The sequence below is a fragment of the Elgaria multicarinata genome, chromosome 16, assembly GCF_023053635.1.
Source record: "Elgaria multicarinata webbii isolate HBS135686 ecotype San Diego chromosome 16, rElgMul1.1.pri, whole genome shotgun sequence".
Lineage (NCBI taxonomy): Eukaryota > Metazoa > Chordata > Lepidosauria > Squamata > Anguidae > Elgaria > Elgaria multicarinata.
The window spans coordinates 18,580,167-18,602,072 of record NC_086186.1 but is presented as its reverse complement, the minus strand read 5'-3'; the positions used below and the strand labels follow the sequence as shown (position 1 = coordinate 18,602,072).

The window sequence follows — 21,906 nt, the reverse complement described above, 5'->3', positions numbered from 1 at the left end:
CAGGGATGGCCATTGATTTTGCTCGTAAAGACCACACCTGGCAGTAGACAATCCATCAGAGTCTGCATGCCAGCAGTGGATATTACCAGGGGCAGCAATGGGTGGGATCTGGGCTTTCCCCTGACCCAAAATTTCTCATGCATGCATAGAAACACATGGATTTATATGAACACACATGCACCACACCACCTCCTCCCAGTGTGGGCACAGCATGTCATGTGTGCACACTGGAGGAATCTTACTCCGTGGAGGAGCTAGAGTTCCCAGAGATCAAGAGCATCACAGAAGAAATCATGTCCTCAAGGGAGATAACCGCAGGTCCATCCCTTCAAGGGGCAGTGAACTCTGTCTCTGAATCAGAGGCTGAGCAACCCCCTGGCTCCCAGGATGTCGTGTTTCTCAAAAAACCTCCTGCCTTCTTGGGAGACAATAACCAGGCCTGCTAAGTAATCCACAAAGCTTTATTTAAGCAATAAACACCTCTTCCCACCTGAAGGGAGTCTAATCTCTAGGAACTTTTCCCTAGACAAAACTATGCAAACTAAGCGAGACAATTGCCCGTTCAAGAAGAATGGATTTTTCCCCCCAAGACACGTTAACTTCAGAGAGACTAGTACTGAGGCAGCTTCTGACAGGATGCTAGCCAGGCCAACTTTCTCTCGCTTTCTTTTCGCTTCACCCATTTTAATCTGCAGCATACTCTAGGATTGGCTAACTTGTCGGTGGTCTCTCCTTCGGAAGAATGTTAGCTTTCCACTGACTGTGTATTGTTTGCCCTTGACGAGATAAGCTCTGGAGAGAGTTCACCACCAGCTGGTGAAGAGCCCATGAGAGCTTTCTCCCTCACTGATACAGGTTGGCCTGTCTGGCGCCGACTCTTCTACTTCAGAGTCTGATTCTGATTGATTACTTGAAACACCTTCTTCCAAACCAGGGGGAGCAGAGCTAGACATGACACAGGAGTGCTGTTGCCTCAAGAGGCAGGCTGGTAGGGCTCATTTGAGAAGAAATGCTTGATTACAAAGGAGTACTGTCCTTTGTAACAAGAGGAAACAACTCCTCATAAGTAGGACTTTTGCCAGAGTGCTATAATAAACTGTAATGGAGCCATGGGTGGGGCTCAGGAGGCTCTGGCTATATAAGCCTTCAGTTTCAGCCTAGCCAGTGCTGGAAACAATGCCAATTTTTCAGCTCTTTGTATCTTGTTCCCCTGACCTTGACTCATGTTTGAATCTCTGTGCTATTGACCTTTGGACTTCTGCCTGCTGCTGCTTCTGGACTTTGATTCTACTTGACTGGTTTCCTGTGCATTTGACCTTGGCTACTTCTCTGAGTTCTCTCTGGAAAATCTGTATTTGCCTAGCTTACCCAGACAGAGCGTGACACAGCAGGGAGTGTGGGGAAATATGTGACAGAATTGCTGTCCTTCCTGTCTTGGCCTCCCCACCCCCTGCCCAGCTGATCAGGTCTGATAACCACTGATGGTACAATCATCAGTATGCTTTTCAGCTGTTCCCAGTGCTAATCAGCTGGGCAGTGGGGAACGAGCAAGTGGATCAGCTGGGGAACAGGCTTGAGGAGTTACCTGGAAGTCAGATGAAGCAACCCATATGTGGTATAGATAATACTAAGCTAGATGGACCAATGGTCTGATTCCGCATAAAGGCAGATTCCTACGAGCTGCATCCTCTTATTGTGCTGCAGCTTCGGCGCCAAATTCAATTTTAGAAAAACTCCTGGGGGCAGAACTGAAATCAAAAGGCGCAGGTCCAAAATACCAAAAATGCCAGCATATTTTAGCTTCAGGCTTACTGCCAATAGCTAAGCCTTAGGCTAGGCATTTCACTTTTTCCCCGAGTTATCATTAGCGTTCAACATTTGCTACGAGAATGTGCATCAGCAAACAAGAAGCCTATAGGACGGTGCGGGCGAGACCAATTTGATTCCTCAAAAAAGACGACAGGCAAGCAAACCTTCAATTGCATCAGATAAATGTATGCGTTAGATAGGTGCATATTCAATAAAATAGGAAGGGGTCAAGTTTTGTTGTCAAAGAAAATTATATTTATTGCACGCTCAGTGGAACCGACCCAGTTGAGTTTTAAGTCATGTGATCTCTAGCGGGCCATTCACAGATGCAGGTCAGTACTTAATATTACAGCGATCCAGTGATGATTTGGGAACTCATTAAAAAGAATAGCCGCTGGTGAGTTGTTTGCCATAGTCACTGGTTACTATCTTCAAAGAGGATTTCATCAACTTTCACATCATTGTCGGATACAGGGACCACATCACATACTTGTTCTTTGAAAGCCAAGGCAATGGTATAAGGTTTTCCTTTGGGATGTTGCATGCACCTGCCCAGGTACGTATCATAGTATCCCTTTCCTCTTCCTAGTCGGTTGCCAGTTCTGTCAAAACCAAGTCCCGGCATAACCATGAGGTCAAGACCCTCTGTTGATGAGAATATAAATACAAATATTTGAGTTGAAATAGCACAGACTTTTCTTTGTTTATTTGTTTATCCACGTGTGAAGGTTTGAGGCCTATAGAGGCAAGGTAATAAAGTCAGGCTTAGAGGCCTGGGGTTTTGGGAGGGGGTGTCCCTGAGAGGACGGAAAGGAAAGGAACCTCTCGTGCAAGCCCTTGAGTCATTGCTGACTCCTAGAGGGACGGCTGCTTTTGGTGACGTTTTCTTGGCAGACTTTGTAGCAGGGTGGTTTGCCAGTGCCTTCCCCAGTCGCAGTTACCTTTCCCCCAGCTAGCTGGGTACTCATTTTACCGACCTTGGAAGGATGGAAGGCTGAGTTGACCTGAGCAGGCTGCCTGAGAACCAGCTTCCACTGGGATCGAACTCAGGCCGTGGGGAGAGTTTCGGCTGCAGTAACTGCCGCTTACCACTCTGAGCCACATGCTCAGTAAAGTACTTAGAGGGGTACTTTAATTTCTGTGGCTAAGATTCATTTCCCTGGTTAAGTTTCATTTCTCCAGTGAAGTTTCATTTCTTCAAAACTGAAGAAATGTTTTTGGGGAAGAGGGTAAAAGAGTGAGAAAGCCAGAGAGGAAAGAGCAGGAAAGGACAAGATCGTGAGGAAGAAGCACCTGGAAAAGTCTAAATGCAGCTAGGGTAAAGGACTACTTTTGCTACTTTTATTTTCTTTTAATGCCATTGTATCACTCAGCTCTATTGATTAAATGCCTTTACTTATAATTTGGTCATTGCGTTAAACCTAAAGTGTCTGGAGTGTCAACAATCCCATGTCTACAGCCAAAAAACTCAACATTACTGGGAAGGTAAAGGCAAAAGAAGGAAGGTGTGAATTTTAAGGAGGTAGGGGTTCTTTAGGAGTTGCTCAGGGTATCCAGGTCATAGGTGGAACCCTGACACCATGAAAGGTGGAATATATTTTTCTCAGTTTTTGCATCTGAAATAGGTGAGTGCTCAAGATTATGCAGGGAATTTCATGGCTGGGTGAGATTTATTTATTATTTATTTGAATTACAGCCAACCTTTTCACCGAAATGAATGATGCTCAAGGCAGCTGTCAGTAATAAAAACAAGATTAAAATAAACTTAGGCCTTAGCTAGACCTAAGATTTATCCTGGGATTGTCCCGGGGTCGTCCCTGCCTGTTCCCGGGATCCCCCGTGTGTCATTTACATGAACAGGGATGACCCTGGGACGATCCCAGGATAAACCTTAGATCTAGCTAAGGCCACAGTTAAAACTGTCATGGAAATAAACAGATTAAGAATTAAAACACACACAACAATAAACAAAATAAAATCAGCACCCCACCCAGTAGAACCCATGTCATCAACAGACCAGCTTACATGCCACATTCCTGATTAGGTAAAAATACATTTGAGTAAAAACACAGCAGAGAGGAAGCCAACCTAGCCCCCCCCCCCCCTCAGCAGGGAGTTCTGGAGCCTGGGAGCACCCACCGAGAAGGCTCTTGGAATTGAATCCAAGTATCTTATCTTGTTCATCTAAGAATTTTATATCCCACCTTGACAATTAAATTGTTTTTCAAGGCAGCTGAGTCTAGGGGTCCCCAAACTTTTCTACTGCACCCTTACATGGCACCTATGGAGTTACTTAAGGAAAGGACCATAGCTTATTGGTGGAACATCCATTTTGAATGCACAAGTTCTCAGGTTCAATCCCAGGTAGGGCTGAAGAAAATCCTTGTCTAAAACACTGACAAGCCGCTGCTATTCAGTATAGACCAGGGCTGGGTGACTCGTTGCCCTCCAGGTGTTTTGGCCTGCAACTCACATCACTCCTAGCCACCACAGCCAATGGTGAGGGATCATGGAAGCTGTAGGTCAAAACAGCTGGAGCACCACAAGTTGCTGAGCCGTGGTATAGATGTTGCCAAGCTAGATGGAGCAGTGCTCTAACTTGGCTTAAGGTATGTTCTCTTAGTGATGCAACAGCTGCATGCGTCATAAAAAAAACAATTTGAAGGATGCTTTTTTTTAAAAAAAGCTAGTTTTAAATCACACAGATGTAATTGATTAATTAATCATCTAAAAGACTTATTATTAACTGACCAAGAGTCCTTTAATTGAGTGACAGGCCTAGATATATACACCATCATTCATTTTTCACACTTCGAGCCCAGAAAGGCTATGGCCACCTGGTAAATAATCTAGATGTAGGTATTTTTTAAGGATGTTTTCCACATTCCTAGTAACTCTCCCTCCCTCCCTCCCTCTCTCTCTCTTCTGTTCTGTGTCTGGTGGCAAGGGCACTTTTGTGATGTTTTCAGCTTTCATTGCTTGGTTTTAATTCTTCTAAGCAGGCTCACATCCCTGCCTCTCTTTTCCTCTTTTTAAATTACAAAGTAGGATTGCTTGACAGCAGGTGCTTTCCCCCCCTCAAGCTTTTCACAGGTATAATTATTTTTTGCAGTCAATCTATTATGCAATCAATAAGATGAAAACGCCGTTGGTGCATTTAATAATAATCAAGATTCTTTTTTAAAAAAAATAGAAGAAAGGAAACATCTGGCAGCTGAACAACCACTGTAGAATTTTAACTACGGGTTGGTGCATTCGGACTGTGGCATATAAGGCAAAAGGACAACAGGATTAATTAGAGATCGGGCCCCTGGCTGGGAGATTTCTAGATCCCAGCAGGTGCCTGCCAATGCCGTCCTATGCACACTGGATGAGGGCGGGATAAACTGAAGCTCAATTCTGACAATTTGGGGACTACGGTTAGTTTGCCAGCTTTGGGGGGGGGGGAGGTGTTCACTCAATTCTAGGTTATTTGTTTTATTTACATATTTAAAGCATTTTTAACCCCACTCTTTAGCCAAAAAGCCTCCCAGAACATCTTAAAGATTGATTTAAAAAAAAATGAGTCTCTGCCCTCAGGCTAACCTCTAAAAGATATAACACACAAGGAAAAGAGGGTAGTGAGGGAGGAGGAAAAATGTAAGCTCAGGTACAATTGCTTATGCAATCAATCAGACACCATCCACAAACAAGAGGAACATTTCAGCAGGCTTGGGAGAACCCCAATGTTTGCAAAACAACAACAACAACACTATCTATCTATCTGAAAAACCCTAAGGGGAAGGAACCTCCAAATCAGCTCAATTATTATTATTTATTTATATAGCACCAACAATGTACATGGTGATGTACATAGTAAAAGAATAAAACAGCAACACCCTGCAACGGGGACTGTGCATGCTGACAGTTGGGGGAAATAGGGAAAAACTGGGTGGGAGGGGAAATGGAATGGAGTCTCCTGAAAGAAGGCATGGCTGGCTGAGTGGAGCACTGAATAACAGCCCTCCAGACTGCAACACTTCATTGCAACACTTATGCCCATCTTCCTAATACCACCATTAGCTGGTCTGCTCACCCCAGGCTCAACTGGTCCTTCCTTGTTGCAAAATAGCATTTGAGGGAAATTTCCATACAAAGGAGGAAACAATCGTGGAACCAAATCCAGGGTGGATTCTGAGCTTGAATGGCATATTTATACTCAGGGATGGAGGTTTTTGCTGGCCATCTTGGCTTTCAGTAGTTGATTCATGCTTCTGCCAGGGAGAACAAAGGAACCGGCGGCTGCCATCCTGAACTGCGGCCAAGTTTAAAGACAACCAATGTGCAGATTTGCTATTTTCGTACCGATATGGAGTAGGAATCACCACGGGGACGTTTGAAACAAATGAGCTTGCTGTGGTTGTGCAACCCTTTGGAACGAGGCCTCATCAACTCGCTTGCTTGTTTGGCGGAGGAGAGAGAAACGACAGGAACTTTATTCCTCAGGGGATGATGTAGCAAAAGAAGGTCCAAGCAAAACGACAAAGAAATGCCCTATGTGTTTGCCATTATTGTACATCCTGGGTAGGAATAGATCTAGCCTGTGTATCTATCTAGCCCAGGGATACAAAACTTCTTTCTGCCTGAATTCCATTTTGGAGAGGCTGGGGGGGGGGGGGGCGTGTTCAAATCATGCGTGGAACCAAAGACAAAAGAGAATGGGCCCAAAATATAAATGTATTGAATGTAGGCACCTTGAAAAGTACGTTCCCTACTGTCATGTTACCCAAGACCTCCCGCCTTCTTGAGAGACAATAACAAGGTCTGCTAAGTAATCCAGAAAGCTTTATTCAAGCAATAAACACCCCCTCCCACCTGAAGGGAGTCTATTCTCTAGGACCTTTCCTCTAGTCAAAACTATGGAGACTAAGCGAGACAACTGTCCGTTCAAGAAGAATGGAAAGCTCTTTCCCAAGACACGTTAACTTCAGAGAGACTGTTTGTGATGCAGCTTCTGACGAGATGCCAGCCGGGTGGACTTCCTCTCATCTTCCTTTAGCTCCACCCATTTTAGTCTGTGGCGTACTCTAGGATCAGCTAACCTCTCTGTGCGCTCCCCTTTGGAAGAATACTGGCTTCCCACTGACTGTGTGTTGTTTACCCTTGAGGAGATAAGCACTGGAGGAGGTTCATTCCCATATGGTGAAGAGCTCGTGAGAGCTGCCTCCTTCACTGGTATAATCTGGCATGTCTCTGGCACCGTCTCCTCTACTTCAGAGTCTGATTCTGATTTATCACCTTCCCCCAACCCAAGGGGAGCAGGGCTAGACATGACACTTACACTAACCTCTGCTTCCTCCAGGTATAGCAGCCATGATTAAGTCTCATGAAAATCTTATTTTCTTTTTTTTTTTTTAAAGGAAAAAAAAAAGCAAGTTTCTAGCCCTTATGGTTGTAAAGAAATGGTTGAAAACGTATCTGGCCAGAAGCTGGAGGGAGCCATTTCAATATTGCCATCATGGATTGGGAGCTTTTCTGTGTGCGTCTCCCACATGGCTGGGGGGAACATTTAATTGGCTGAACCACACTGCTGCATCCCACTGGAACTGCCCCCCACATATACGTGGTTTAATATTTCTCCAGCCACGTGCAGGAGATGAGTAGTGGATCCCACACAGCAAGTATAACAAGTGACTTGGATGAATGAAGCAGATATTGTCAATCACAATTCAGAGGCGGAGAAACTGAGACTGTTCATCTGTAGGCCTTTCAAAGACACCACATGAACTCAGAGGTGGCGATTGGCAGCTCCGACGTCAGTAGAGCTGTGGATCTGCTCTGTCCAGGGAACTGTCCATGGTGCTGAATCCTATGCCCCAAACTAGGTTGAGCACCTTGGACAGGTCCTTTAGACTTCTGCCTGGTCCTGACCGAACCCTAGAGCGGATTCACAGCCCCAGTGACGTTAGAGCCACCAGCCTCCACCAGCATCAGGTTACACTTAGGAATATAGGAAGCTACCTAATACTGAGCCAGACTATTGGTCTATCTAGCCCAGTATTGTCATCTCTGACTGGCAGCAGCTCTCAAAAGTTTCAGGCAGGATTCATTCCTCGCCCTACCTTGAGAAGCCGAGGATCGAACCTGTGACCTTCTGCGTGCACAGCATGTGCTCTAACACTCTGATTAGTTATTAACTAGTCGCCATCACTAGACCATTTGTTTTTAATACTTTCCGCAGACATTATAACAACCTCCCAAAGAACGCCTAAAAAAGAACAGGCTGAAACACATCAGGCTTTTGTATAATGAGGCTTTCTTATAGCATCCTGAGACTTCTGTCCCCTTTTGTGAGCGTCTACAAGGTGCTATAGAATTCTTGTGTGTGGGTTCCCTTGACGATAGTCATAGACGGCTTTTTGATACGAGTCCTACAAACGCCAGACCAGGGTTTTTGATGTGATCGTAAAGGAGAAGAGGCAGGAGGCAAGAGGGGCCCCCCACCATGTCTCCCGTCCTTCCCAATCTTTTTGTTTAATGTCTCCAGTCTGAAGTCAATTGTTTCCTCTCACTTAATTATTTCAGGCTTCTGGCTGGGAGTTGCAATTTATTCGTATATTGGTATCAATGCGGTTGGATGGGTGTTGTATGTGTAATTACTGCCAGAGCTCTCTCACAGCTCGAGCTCTGCCAAAGCTTTCATGTTTATCTGATTAAAACACACACACACACTCAGGGGGAAAGAAACAAGTAGGAATGGAGCCCTGATCTGCAATTCCCCAGCCTAGCATGAACTAAACTTCCAACATGCCTGGCCGCAGATCTTAGAGATAATTACATTTAGGGCCAAACTAGGTATCATAATCAATGGCTATCCACTGGTGAAAGCCGTGGCCAAGTACATAGCTTCCCCCTCCACTGTCTCTCTATAACAGCCTTCCCTAACCTGGTGACCTCCAGCCGTTTTGGCCAATGTTCAAGAAGACTGGGAATTGCAGTCAAAGACATCTGGAGAACACCAAGTTGGGAACGGCTGCTCTACAACATCTGGGTCCAGGGGTTGTTGAACCTCAGGCACTTGGCCCAACCTGCCCTGCCAGGGGTTCCAATCTGGTGTTCCCCAGTATTCCCAAGATGGCCACTCCCCAGTTCCCCTGGCCCCATCCCTTTCCCCCTGACCATAAGAACACAAGAAGAACCCTGCTGGATCACACCAAGGGTCCATCTAGTCCAGCACTCTGTTCACACAGTGGCCGACCAGCTGATAACCAGGGACCCAGAAGCAGGACATGGTGCAACAGCTCCCTCCCACCACGTTTCCCAGCAACTGGTGTATCTAGGCTTACTGTCTCTGCTACTGGAGGTATCACGTAGTCATCAAGACTAGTAGCCATCAATAGCCTTCTCCTCCAGGAATTTATCCAACTTGCTTTTAAAGCCATCAAATCGGTGGCCATCACGCTATTTTATGGTAGTGAATTCCATAGTTCAACTATGTGCTGTGTGAAGAGGTATTTCCTTTTATCTGTCTTGGATCTTTTGCCAATCATCTTCATGGGATGAACCTGGATTCTAGGGATCAAGGAAAGCTTACCTTTATCATCATAAAATATTCTATATTTCTCCTTCCTAGATGCATGTCATAATCACTGGTGAGAAGGAGTGGGGAAACTCATATGCCCACTTCACCTCCCGTCCATGCCCACAGAACTGCCTCCTTTTCATCCTCTCCAACGTGACTTTTGCAAGCTCAGAGAAGCAGCTGGCATGGTTCTCTCTGCACTGGCTGCGAGGGGAAGGAGAAGCAGCAGAGATCTCGGACTCCTGGGTCTGAGGTCAGAGTGCTGTCTCCAGCCTCAGATCCAGGAATCAGAACTCTTCTATGCCCCCCTGGGTGCTGTCAAGGGGCCATAGGATTACTCACTTAATCAACTAAACATTTCACTCCTGGTAGTAAGGAATGGGGGTGTGGAACCTACTGAAGATGGGCTTCCCTTCTAACAATGAATGATAGCTGTTAGTATACTAATTTTAAGTTATCACAGACAATACTAATTTGTGTTAACGTCCCTTCCCATCCCCACAAAGAAAAGGGATTAGATAATTTCATGGAAATTAAAGCTATTGATGACTACAATGGCTATAAGCTACGTCCAGGATCAGACTGATAGATATGGGTTGTATAATGAATAATGTTAGTCCTTAGAAAAGACACATTGAAATGAATGGGACTTAAGTAAGACTAACGTTGGATACGATGCTATGTTTTTAATCAAGTTAATGCAACCAATTAATCAACTAGCACTGAAATGCTCTGCTTATCTACTCAGAAATTAAATCCACTGAGTTCAACAGCATGTACCTCAAATGCAAGAGCAGGTATCAAAAGTAAACATACAATTAGTAGGACAAAGTAGAAGTTTCCCTATTAAATAAATGTGCGGACACAGCCTTAAGTAAATAGCTTTCTGAATAAATATTGAAAAAGTACTTTGGCAGTGAAAAAGACGAGAAGACAGCTCCCTGAAAAAATAAACCCTCAGGGTTTGCAAATGAGCTGCACATTTCCCACCCAGGAAGATCTTCCTGCACCAGCATAACCAAGATGAATATAAGCTGCACAAGAGAATGGCATTATAGGCTTGTTAGGCCCAGATCATGCATGGAGGGGATGTAGCACAGTAATAGAGCACACACTTTGCATGCAGAAGGTTGCAGGTTCGATCCCCGGCTTCTCCATGTACAGCTAGGAAAGAATCCAGCCTGCAACCCTTGAGAACTGCTGCCACTCAGGCCTTAGCTAGACCTACCTGAAAGTCCGGGGCAGAGTAGGGGAGACCTCGCGTTGGAATTAACGCAAGATGTCGCCCCCATTTACACATAAGGCGCAACGACCTCAGGAAGAGAGGCATTGTGCCCACCATTTTTTAATTTTTTAAACGAAGAGGAACGCACTTACGCTTGTGCGCAGAGGTAGGGCTTGTTGTTTTTTTAAAAAAATGTCATTTCCCCGCTCCGATGGGTGCAGCCCATGCGCAGCTCCCAGCAATGGCCCACACATTCCGCGGTCCCGGGCTCAGCCCAGGACCACAGAAAAAGTGGGCCCAAAGTGTAGGGCTGTATCCCAGGGCCAAAGAGGGATGATTCCTCCCTGATCCTGGGATCCCCTGTGCGTCAACTGGACAGACAGGGACAATCCTGGGGTTCGCCCCGGGATAAAGGCTGGTCTAGCTAAGGCCTCAGTGTTGACAATACTGGGCCATTGGACCGATGGTCTGACTCTGTATAAGGCTATGCTCCTGTGCCAAATCTCCCTTCTGCCATGAACTCATTGGACAGCCTTAGCCAAGCTACAAATCAAAAGATAAAAAATACAGAAATCAGAGACCTAACAACCAAACTGGGCAGCACAATCAGTCAGGGAAAACCTGGGTAAAAAGGTAGGTCTTTAACTGGCACCTAAAGCATGCCACGGTTTGTGCCTCCCACATGCCAGGGGTGAGGGCATCCCACAAAATGCAGGCATCACGGAGAACACCTGCTTCTGGATTGCCACCAAATGGCAATCTGCAGGTTGTGATACAACCAGCAAGGCCTCAGCAACTAAGAACGATAAAACGTTTCTAAAAACAAAAAAAGTTCACAACAATAAGCAGCACAAAATTCCGGCTAGCCGCGTTGAGAGTCTGTGGAGGTGTGGAACCAAAACAGGATAATCTTATCCACCCAGAGTATTACTTTCTGCAATTTCATCTTGCTGCCTGTTCAGTAGACAACTCTCTGGTGAATTACCCTCCAAAACATATGACTGCTTAAAGGCAAAAGTCATCCATTTCCTTCCCCCTTTAGCGCAGAAATGCTCGTTCCAGAAAATGAGAATGGAAAGGTTAGGGGGGGCTCACGTGACGGAGCTTATGGGGCACGTACAGCAGGCACCAGTGACGCTGCGTTTGTCCAAAGCCCGTAATGCTCATCCCAAGCTGAAAATAAGCCCCAGAATGCAGAATTCACACCCGCACTTTGACACTAGTACTGGGGTGAAGTATTTATTTATTACATTTATATACCGCCCCATAGCCGAAGCTCTCTGGGCGGTTTACAAAAGTTAAAAACAGTAAACATTAAAAATATACAAAATTTTGAACCATCAAAAACAAAAACAGTATAAAAACAACAGTATCCATTTAAAAACAACAATTCTGGGCTCCATTAAAAACAAACTTAACGTTGTTAAATGCTGTTAAAATGCCTGGGAGAAGAGAAAAGTCTTGACCTGGCGCCGAAAAGATAACAACGTTGGCGCCAGGCGAGCCTCATCGGGAAGATCATTCCACAGTCAGGGGGCAACCACTGAGAAGGCCCTCTCCCTTGTTGCCATCCTCTGAGCGTCCCTCGTAGTAGGCACTCGGAGTAGGACCTTAGATGTTGAGCGCAGTGTACGGGGAGGTTCATGTCGGGAGAGGCGTTCCATCAGGTATTGTGGTCCCAAGCCATGTAGGGCTTTATAGGTTAAAACCAGCACCTTGAATTGGGCTCGGATTTGGCCTGGCCGATTTGTGTTCATTTTGTGGGGGCTGAAGTGGGACCAATAATTCCCCATCAAAGATTGTATTGATCTTTGGGGTGAGATCAATGTTACAAATTTGGGATGAATCCACTAGACAGGAACATAGGAACCTACCTATGTACTAAGTCAGGCCGTTGATGTCCCGAACCCAGTATTGTTGACACTGACTGGCAGCAATGACTCTCCGGGATTTCAGGCAGTTATTTTTCCAGCCCTCCCTGCAGACGCCAGGAATCGAACCTTGGACCTTCTGCATGCCAATCAGGTGCTCCACCATTGAGCCACGGCCCCTTGCAAGCCGTGTGTTATTTGTCTTTTCTTTCTGTTACCAAACAAGGAGAAGGCAGGGAATACATAGTGTAGCATTCTTCTCAAGGGCATTCTGACCCCGGATTGCAGCGAAGCATCCAAGCGGACGCAAAGCATTTTTTTGTTAAAGAAAGGAAAGGAAAGGGAAAAAAGAGCCTTCAACCACCACCACCCTGAAAAGTCTTAAAATCCACCTGCCCCCAAAAGTCTCTGAATATCTCCCAAACACTTTTGTGGTGGATTGAGGGGGAAGTGGTCCCATGAAAGGGAAGGCATTTCGCTGGCTTGCTTTGATATCCGTATCACCTTCCACCCCTACATCAGATGAAAAGGTTCATCTAATTCAGCGGTCTGTTAACATCAAGGTTTCACCAGCAACCGGTACTGAGAGGCCTACTGCCTTTGATCCTGGAGGCAGCATATAGCCATCAGGACTAGTAGCCATTGAATTTATCCATCCTCCTCTTAAAGACATCCAGATTGGTAGCCATCACTGCATGTTGTGGTTGTGAACTCCTTAGTTTAACCATTTGTTATATCTGTCCTGAATCTCCTACCTATCTGCTTCATGGGATCAAAAATGTCTCCCTCTCCACTTTCTCCATACTTTTGTACACCTCTATCATGTCCCCCGCCTCTCTCACCCCTTTTTCTATGCTAAATAGTCCCACACATTGTATGTTGGGTTATTGTGCCAGAACTTTTCTCTCTCTGGAACTCTGTTTGTGCTCAGAAACAAACACACATCATGCAGGTCTTACACAGCAGAGCTGGTTTATTTCCTTCAGGCTTCTGTGCAGTTCAATTCAGATCAGTTCAGATCAGCACACTGAGGCATACACAGAGAGCAGTGATCATAGAGCAGTGATCAGAAAGCAGTGATCAGTAAGCAGTGATCAGTTCCATTTTACACAAGTGAGAAACTATATACAGATCTACACAATTCTTATCTACATTACATACAGCTGTGATGAGGCTAACTTAGAATCTTGGCAAGGTTCCCAGAACAGCCTCTATCTCAAGGTAATTGCCCACAGATAGACTTTCTCTGTTTAACCCTGAGATAGCCATACACACACAATTTTAATGACTAAGCAAGTATTTCTTTTCATATACTTAACAGTCCTCCTCTTGCGCATGTTGTTTAAATTGTGTTACAATCTGAGACCCAGCTTTAAAACATCTCTTTGTGTTTTACCATTGAACGTTCCACCTGTCCTTTCTCATTTTGTTTTACTTTGAATACCCATTTACAGGTAATGGCTTTACGACCTTCAGGTAAAGGTACTAGCTCCCACGTTTCATTTTTTTCCATTGCTCTGATTTCCTCTGACATTGCTTCATGCCAGCCCTGAGCTTCTGTAGGTTCCATTTCCTGAATTTCCTCAAATGAAGTAGGTTCATAGGCTATTAGTAAAGCTCTATGAGAAACCTGTTTGCTTTGGTATTCATCTGAATAACGAATTGGAGCTTTGCGTTCCCTTTCTGATCGTCTTGGCATAGTTACAGGCATAGTTTCCTCCTCTACAGTTTCTTCCCCATCCCTCTCTTGCTGAGATTGTTCAGGAATTTCTTCTGTTTCTACAGCTTTCTGTTCTACAGGCAAACTTACATACTGTTTTGTTTCCTGCATTTGTTCATGAAAAACTACATCTCTGCTCACAATTACACTTTTGTGATATGGAGACCACAAACGATAGCCTTTTGTTTGTGTATCATATCCCAACAGTTTACATTCCAAACCTCTTTGAGCTAGTTTTCCTGGTCTGTTTTCTTTCTGAACATGAGCAAAACATTTACTTCCAAAAACCCGTATATGTGACACTCTAGGTTTTCTTTTGTAAAACATTTCATATGGGGTTTTTTCATGTACAGAGTGATAAAGCCTGTTTAACAAATAATTTGAGGTGGACAAAGCTTCTGCCCAGAACAGATTAGACAATCCTGACTCTTTCAATAGAGCTCTTAACATGTTCTGCAAGGTTCTGTTTTTCCTTTCTGCAACTCCATTTTGAAATGGTGAATATGGAGCAGTAAGGTCATGTTGTATACCCTCATCACTGAGGAATTTTTTAAATTGGTTGCTGAGAAATTCACCTCCCCGGTCCGTTCTTAGATTAGCTATAGGTTCTTTAAATCTATTTTTACTCCACTTAACAAAGGCTTTAAACTTTCCAAAAGTTTCACTCTTCTGTTTTAACACATACACAAATCCAAATCTACTGTAATCATCAACAATAGACAAGAAAAATCTGTTTCCTCCTTGACTTGTCTCAAAAGGACCTGCAAGATCTGCATGAATTAATTCAAAAATTCTTTTTTTTGTTCTCTCACTATGTTTTGGAATGTTTGACTTATGACACTTGGTTTCACTGCATACATTACATTCTAGATAGTTAGAACATGGTTTGATTTTCACTCCTTCACACAATTCTGGAATCTTAGAAATTGTTTTATAGTTAGCATGACCAAACCTTTTATGAGTTAAATGGATACACTCTTGGTGTGGTTTGCAATTGGCTATTGTTTTTGTTGTGACTTTGCTGGCTACAACTTCATTTTTTGTACAAGTATTAATCACATACAAAGATTCTTTCATTATTCCCTGCACACACACCTTGTTTCCCTGTTTTATAGTACAATTTTCTTCAGTAAAACAAACCTCATACCCCATTTCTGTTAACTGAAACACACTTAGAAGGTTTGTTTCTAATTCTGGTACATATAAAACACTTTGTAGTTCAACTCCCAGACAATCAAAATATACATTACCCACACCACAAATCTGGATTTTTGTTCCATTTGCAAGGGTAACACACTTTTGCTCTGAAGTAGAAGTTTCCAAGGTTACAAATGAAAGTTTGTCTTTTGCCATACTTATTGAAGCCCCAGAGTCCAAAAACCAAGGATTCATTGTCTCTTTGACTCTTGCTAGAAGACACTTCTTTGTTGATTCAGCTTCATTCATGTTGTTCTCTTCTCTCCACTTTGCTGTTGACTGCTTTTTCTTCTTCTTGTTGCAATCCCGCCTTAAGTGTTCTGTGGAACCACAATTAAAGCATTTCCTTGCCTTTAATGCAGCCACCACATCAGAAGATTTATGGCTTTGTTGAAATTCAGCCACAGGAAGTTTAAGGCTCTGTTGTTTTGAAGCTTGTCTTCTTTCATAGGTTTCCAGTAGTTTTCCAGCTACATACTCGAGGGTTAAATTTTTCTCCTCTTGACTTTCCATCATGGTGACAACCGCGTCGTACGATGAATCAAGACTTGACAAAATCACATAGACTTGGTGTATAGTTGTAAACTCCATCCCTCGTGCCCTGAGTTGATTGAAGATTTCTCTCATGCTTTTCAAATGGTTTGACATAGACTCCCCTGGTTTCAGCTTCATTCCATACAGTTTCCGGGTTAGAATTATTTTACTGCCCGCTGTTTCTCTTTGATATACAGCTTGTAGCGCATTCCAGCACTCTTTTGATGTATTCAAAAACTGAATGAAGGATATTTGAGAGTCTTCCACAGCTAATGCAATAACTGCCATTGCTTTTGCATCGTCCTTAAACCATTTAGCATTCTGTGGATCTGCTCTATCTGGTGGATCCTCTGTGACTACATACCACAGTTCAGCCTGAATCAGATACATTTGCATTTTGTAAGACCATAATGCATAGTTAGAGTCATTCAGCTTTTCTAACAATTGATGCAAACCAGACATATTAGCTCCTGCCATTTCCTCTGCTTTAGGAATTGGTATCTCACCGTCCTCCTGCTCAGAGTCCTCCTCAGAGTCAGCCGACTGAGATTTTTCCTCACTTTGCAGCACTGGCTTTAGCTTGATGTCTTCCTCCATCAACAGTCTTCTGTTTTAGCAGACTCCTGGTTCTGATACTGCACCGTTCCCATCAAGTTCTGGTTCTTCTGCCTGGATTAGGCTGGCGTAGGCTGGTCTAGGCTAGACTGGGCCCATAACCTTTGTTGGGTTATTGTGCCAGAACTTTTCTCTCTCTGGAACTCTGTTTGTGCTCAGAAACAAACACACATCATGCAGGTCTTACACAGCAGAGCTGGTTTATTTCCTTCAGGCTTCTGTGCAGTTCAATTCAGATCAGTTCAGATCAGCACACTGAGGCATACACAGAGAGCAGTGATCATAGAGCAGTGATCAGAAAGCAGTGATCAGTAAGCAGTGATCAGTTCCATTTTACACAAGTGAGAAACTATATACAGATCTACACAATTCTTATCTACATTACATACAGCTGTGATGAGGCTAACTTAGAATCTTGGCAAGGTTCCCAGAACAGCCTCTATCTCAAGGTAATTGCCCACAGATAGACTTTCTCTGTTTAACCCTGAGATAGCCATACACACACAATTTTAATGACTAAGCAAGTATTTCTTTTCATATACTTAACATTGTAACCTTCCCTCGTAGGGGAGTTGCTCCAACACCTTGATCATTCGGGTCACCCTCTTCTTCACCTTTTCCAACCCTACAATACCCTTTTCGAGGAGCGGAGACCAGAACTGCACACAGTATTCCAAGTGTGGTCGCACCACAGATTTGCATAAGGCCGGTATGATATTGGCAGTTCTCTCTTCAATGCCTTTCCTAATTATGTCCGCCCTCTCTCACTTCTTTGTCCCCAACGTCTGCATGATATACTATCCCTGAATCTGGAGGTTTCATTTAGTTATCACGACTGTTGATAGAACTCCATGAATTTGTCTACACCTTTTGAAAAAAAAACCTTTAACTCGCAGCTGTCACTATGTCCCATGGCAGTGAAAGACAAAAGTTTGTGATACGTGGTGTGAAGAAGTTGTTTATCTTGTCTGTTTGGAACCTACTGCTAAATAGCTTTGTTGAGCAGAAAAACAACAACGTTTCTCTGTTCACCGACCCTATGCCATTCAGAGCTTCATCGGCCTCTTCGGGCGTCCAATCCCCCAGCCCACCCTGCGTTTTCCTTACACTCACAAGCTGTCGTCTTAATAAAAATGAGTGTTCACCTACCACAGCTGCCTTCAGACTTCCCTGGGAATGTCTGATCTCTCCTGGATGTGACTGCAATGACTAAGCAGGATTTTAATTACACCCAACAAGGGGAAAGTGTCAGTCAATCTCTCTACTGGATCTACAGGATGCTGACACCTGCTGGCAATGGGAAGTGTTTGCACACTGGCGGGTGGGGTGAACTGTCTGATGGCTGGGAGAGTTCTCTACAGCTCTCATTGCACACATTCTGATCAAGCAGAGCCGTTTTGCACAGAGCAAACAATGGACAGTTGCTCTAGCATCTGTATCTGAAGCTTCTATGGATCTTAGGTTACGTCTCATTCAGCAATTTTTTTTTTGTTTCGCGTCTATTGGACTCCACAATGTGTTTTTTTCAATAAGGGTTTGTCTAACTTGCATAACTGTTGGAGATGTAGTGCATCTAATGCTTCTTTAACTCATATGTTTTGGCAATGCCCCGAGGAGGTTATAATAAGGATGAACTTTGTACTGAAATAATCTATAATATGGAAGAATGTGCATCTCCTCCTAAATTACATTCCGGCTTCTTGGAAGTTAACACATGGTCAGTGCAGATGGATCTTCAGAGCCCTTATGACAGCCAAAAGACTTAGATTATCACATTGGAAGGACAAATCCACACCTCCCATAATGCAATGGATCGAGGACCTAATAACATGATCAACTTTTGAATGAGTGTTATATAGATGCAACTTGCACGTGGATAAATAGACAGATATTTGGTCTGCTTTTCTTGAAACCTTTGTAGAACTCTTTCCCTTTTTATTTTATTTTTTATGGTTCATACCATGGAAATGATGATGATGATACACACACACACTGTATAACGTATGGGTTTCTTTTTCCATTTTCACAATGTATTTTCTGTTTTGTTTGTTGATATTCACAATAAAAAAAGTTTATTTTTTTTTTAAAAAAACCAAAAAACCAAAAAACCAGGTCTGCTACTGACTCAGCAGATTTCAGATCCTTGACAAGCATCCCTGCATGGTAGCCATGCTCATGGGCGTATCTCCACTGCATTCTTATTTTTATGTGCATATCTAAACACATCAAGTGCAAACAAGCACACAGATGGACCACGCAAACTGGCATTGAAGCAAACTCACTCTGGACTGGCTCAGGTGTAAATTACCTGACATGAACAAGCCTTGGGATTTCCTGCTTCCCCTCCTAATTTTCTTCCCCAGTTTTTAAACTGACTGCAGCTCACCGGATATCCAAATTCAGGGAACTGTGTTTTGTTTCAATGATGGTTAGTGAACAAGCCATGATTATAAGCCATGTTTTAGCCCTGTCTGGTTTGAATTAGCCATAGTTTAAACAAACCACAGTCCCCGTGAGTTTGGATGTAAAGGGGCAGCAAATGCGGAAGCAAAATCTCCAGTCTCCTCCATATAGCCTTGCTAGAGGAGAGGAAAGGGAGGAGGAGAAAGCCTGAGGCTTGTGCAGGTTCCATCATGGAACCTGCTAAACCCTCAATCAGGCCTTAGCTAGACCTAAGGTTTATCCCAGGGTTGTCCCGGGGTTGTCCCTGCCTGCACCCGGGATATCCTGTGTCTCATTTACATGAACAGGGATGACCCAGGGACGATCCTGGGATAAACCTTAGGTCTAGCTAAGGCCTAAGTGTTATGTCCAAAAAGGTCCACTGGCTAGTGTACTATATATACACAGCAGCAAGTGTAGTGATCAGTCTTTCATTGAAAAAAAAAGCAGAATGGGTAGGGAGATTGCTTTTAACAGAACCTCATCTAACAAAAGAGCTTGCAGAGTTTTAAGTTACACAGAAGACTTAGGGTTCATCTACACCAAGCAGATATTCCACTATGAAAGTGGTATGAAAGCAGTATATCAAAGGCAGGAACCACACTACTGCTTTATATTGAAGTTCACTGACGACTGTTGGGGCCCAGGACAGATACTGGGGCCCATGACACTGCTTTCATACCACTTTCATAGTATTATATCCTGCTTGGTGTAGATGTGTGATGGGTCCCAACAATTGTCAATGCACTTCATTACCACTATAAAGCAGTACTGTAGATCCTGCAGTGCACTTCAATACTGCTATAAAGCAGCAGTGTGGCTCCTGCCTTTTATATACCGCTTTTATACCACTTTCATAGTGGAATATCCTGCTTGGTGTAGATGAGCCCTTAGTTGCAAGGTATATATATTTAGATTTTTTATTTAAAATATTTAGATCTGCTTTCCTGCTTTAAGATGGCTCACAGAGAATAAAAACAATGTAAACACCAGAAATGACATGAAATCCTAACAGAACCCCACTGAAATCCTATGTTATAACAGAACAAAAAGGCAATAGAAGAGATCAGATCAGCCATCACACGCTTGAGAGAATAAAACCATTTTAACTTGGAGCCTATAAGCTGCTTTTCTACTGTGTGGTCTCCCTAATAGGTTTTCATCCCTGGTCCCTCAGCATGGTCTCAGGGCATATGCTGTAGCAACTGCACTGAAGCTAAGCAGGTCAGAGTCTGATTGGTGCCTAGATGGGAGGTGTCCTGGGAACCCCATGTACACCTTCTTTAATCCCATCATGAAAGGCAGGAGTGATATGTATGTGTGTCCATCCGTTCATCAGCTGAGACATCGGAAACCTTGCATGCATACTAAAGGGGATCCTAGGGATGTGCACCTCGGGGTTATTTTGTCTTAAAAACACATTCATTCATTTTAATTAATGTTAATTTGTCCATGTGGTTGATTTCTGCAGGAACATCTTCAACCACTAGGGGGAAACTTCCCTAAACTGCACATAGCATACAGTTCGAAGCCAGGGGGAATTAGTGGGCCAAGGGACATCGTTACATACCAGCCTCCCCCCTACCCCACTCTAGGGCATCTTACCCTTAGGGGAATGGAGTGGGCAGACCCCTCCCTCAGGGAGCTATAGGGGTGCACCATGGCAGAGTCTGTGTCTAGGGGTGCCAGCAGACTGAGGCCACAGCTAGACCTAAGGTTTATTCTGGGATCATCCAGGGTTCACCCCTGCCTGAGCACTGGATCCCCTGTGTGTCACCTAGATGAACAGGTTTGACCCCTGGATGATCCAGGGATAAACCTTAGGTCTAGCTATGGCCAGGGTTTCACTCAAACTAGGCAGACACAATGTGCCCATCTCTGACTGCTCTATAAATTGGCTTGAAGGCTTCACTGTATCAAACTACAGGGACTTCTAACCCATGCGAAGCCGGGTCCATTAGTAAAACTAAGCTAACAATGAATAAGTCCCCACATTTTGAAGTGAAGTAATATACACATTTCCATCTTTGTCGGTACGCTGCCCTGAGATCCCAGAGATATATGGCAAGATACAACCTTTGCATGGTGGCTGGTCTGGGATGTAACCAGTGGAGGGTGGTGGCTCTGATGCTAGTAGAGCACTGAATCCTTTCTGGGTTTCATTCAGAACCATGTGCACCTTGAATAGCTCCCTTAGAGTGCGGACTGGTTCTGATTGAAACACACCTTGGACAGCATCGTTTAGAGCTGCATAGCTCTCTGGATAGCCACCTTCTATAGCTCCTTTACGGTTCTAACTAGTTCCGATTGAAATCTGCCTTGGATAGCTCTTTTAGAATTGGATAGCACCTTGGATTGCCAACTTGGATAGCTCCTATATGATTCTAACAGAAACCTGGAGTGGTTTCACCTCCCCATTGACATTGGGCCTGTTCAGACAACACGCTAAGCCATGGTTAGGTCACTAACCCTTTTGCAGCAAATGGTTAGTGAGCGTGTTTAAACCATGGTGATGTTGCCATCACGGTTCGGAATGGGTCACACGACATGCTCAGTCATGGTTCACACAACACGCTAAGCCACAACGTTTAGCATGTTATCTGAACAGGGTCATTGGAGCCTCGACTGGATGTAACCTCTGCTTTGATGGCGCCTGGCAACTCCTTAGCTAAAGAAAAAGAAGCCCAACCTTTCCCCCCATGTGGCTCCTCCATCAGAATACTAATGGCCCGCCAGACCCGAATCCTTTCCTGCTCCATATATCCAAGCGCCATGGCTCATTGTCTTTGAGCAGAAGTTCATTCCAAACTTCAAATCATTTCATTAAAAAAATAAATTACATTAAGAGCTAAGCCTTGGTTTTCAATTTCGTCTCATGTCATGCCATGGTCTTTTTATGACGGGCATAAAAAAAAAATCTTTTTCTTAAATT

The 21,906-nt window shown here is 44.0% G+C and overlaps 1 protein-coding gene across 1 annotated transcript in view; it reads right to left on the bottom strand.

Moving 5' to 3' along the window:
- Positions 1 to 2,047: 2,047 nt before the first annotated feature.
- MTHFS (methenyltetrahydrofolate synthetase) overlaps positions 2,048 to 21,906 on the bottom strand; it is a 32,076-nt gene continuing 12,217 nt past the window's right edge. Inside the window, exon 3 of the mRNA XM_063142377.1 lies at positions 2,048 to 2,454. Within this exon, the coding sequence (XP_062998447.1) occupies positions 2,225 to 2,454 (230 nt within the window). The 3' untranslated portion in view covers positions 2,048 to 2,224. The remainder of the gene's footprint in view (positions 2,455 to 21,906) is intronic.